Source organism: Penaeus monodon, chromosome 29 (genome assembly GCF_015228065.2).
Source record: "Penaeus monodon isolate SGIC_2016 chromosome 29, NSTDA_Pmon_1, whole genome shotgun sequence".
Taxonomy (NCBI): domain Eukaryota; kingdom Metazoa; phylum Arthropoda; class Malacostraca; order Decapoda; family Penaeidae; genus Penaeus; species Penaeus monodon.
Genome location: NC_051414.1, coordinates 9675371 through 9675573, shown reverse-complemented (window position 1 = coordinate 9675573; position 203 = coordinate 9675371). Strand labels below are relative to the sequence as shown.

The 203-nt window shown below is 45.8% G+C and overlaps 1 protein-coding gene across 1 annotated transcript in view; it reads left to right on the top strand.

The window, feature by feature from the left end:
- Positions 1-203, top strand: part of LOC119591726 (tubulin-specific chaperone D-like) — a gene marked incomplete in the record, with an annotated part of 16121 nt that overhangs the window by 3364 nt on the left and 12554 nt on the right. Inside the window, 1 exon segment of the mRNA XM_037940475.1 lies at positions 37-203. Within this exon segment, the coding sequence (XP_037796403.1) occupies positions 37-203 (167 nt within the window).

The following is a 203-nucleotide window of genomic DNA, read 5'->3' as shown; positions in this document are numbered from 1 at the left end:
AGCCTGTGAAAAAAGGGAGTCCTTTTTTATTTACAGGAACAACCTCACCTTCTGGACCCCCACTTGGAAGGGATTCTGGGTCAACTGATTAACATCATCCGAAGCCGTTCACAAGATCAAGAGGTCCTGAGCCAGGCCTTCAAGTACCTGTGGCTTGTCACCAAAGTCAGGGGTTACAAAACAATCATTAAGAAGTTACCACA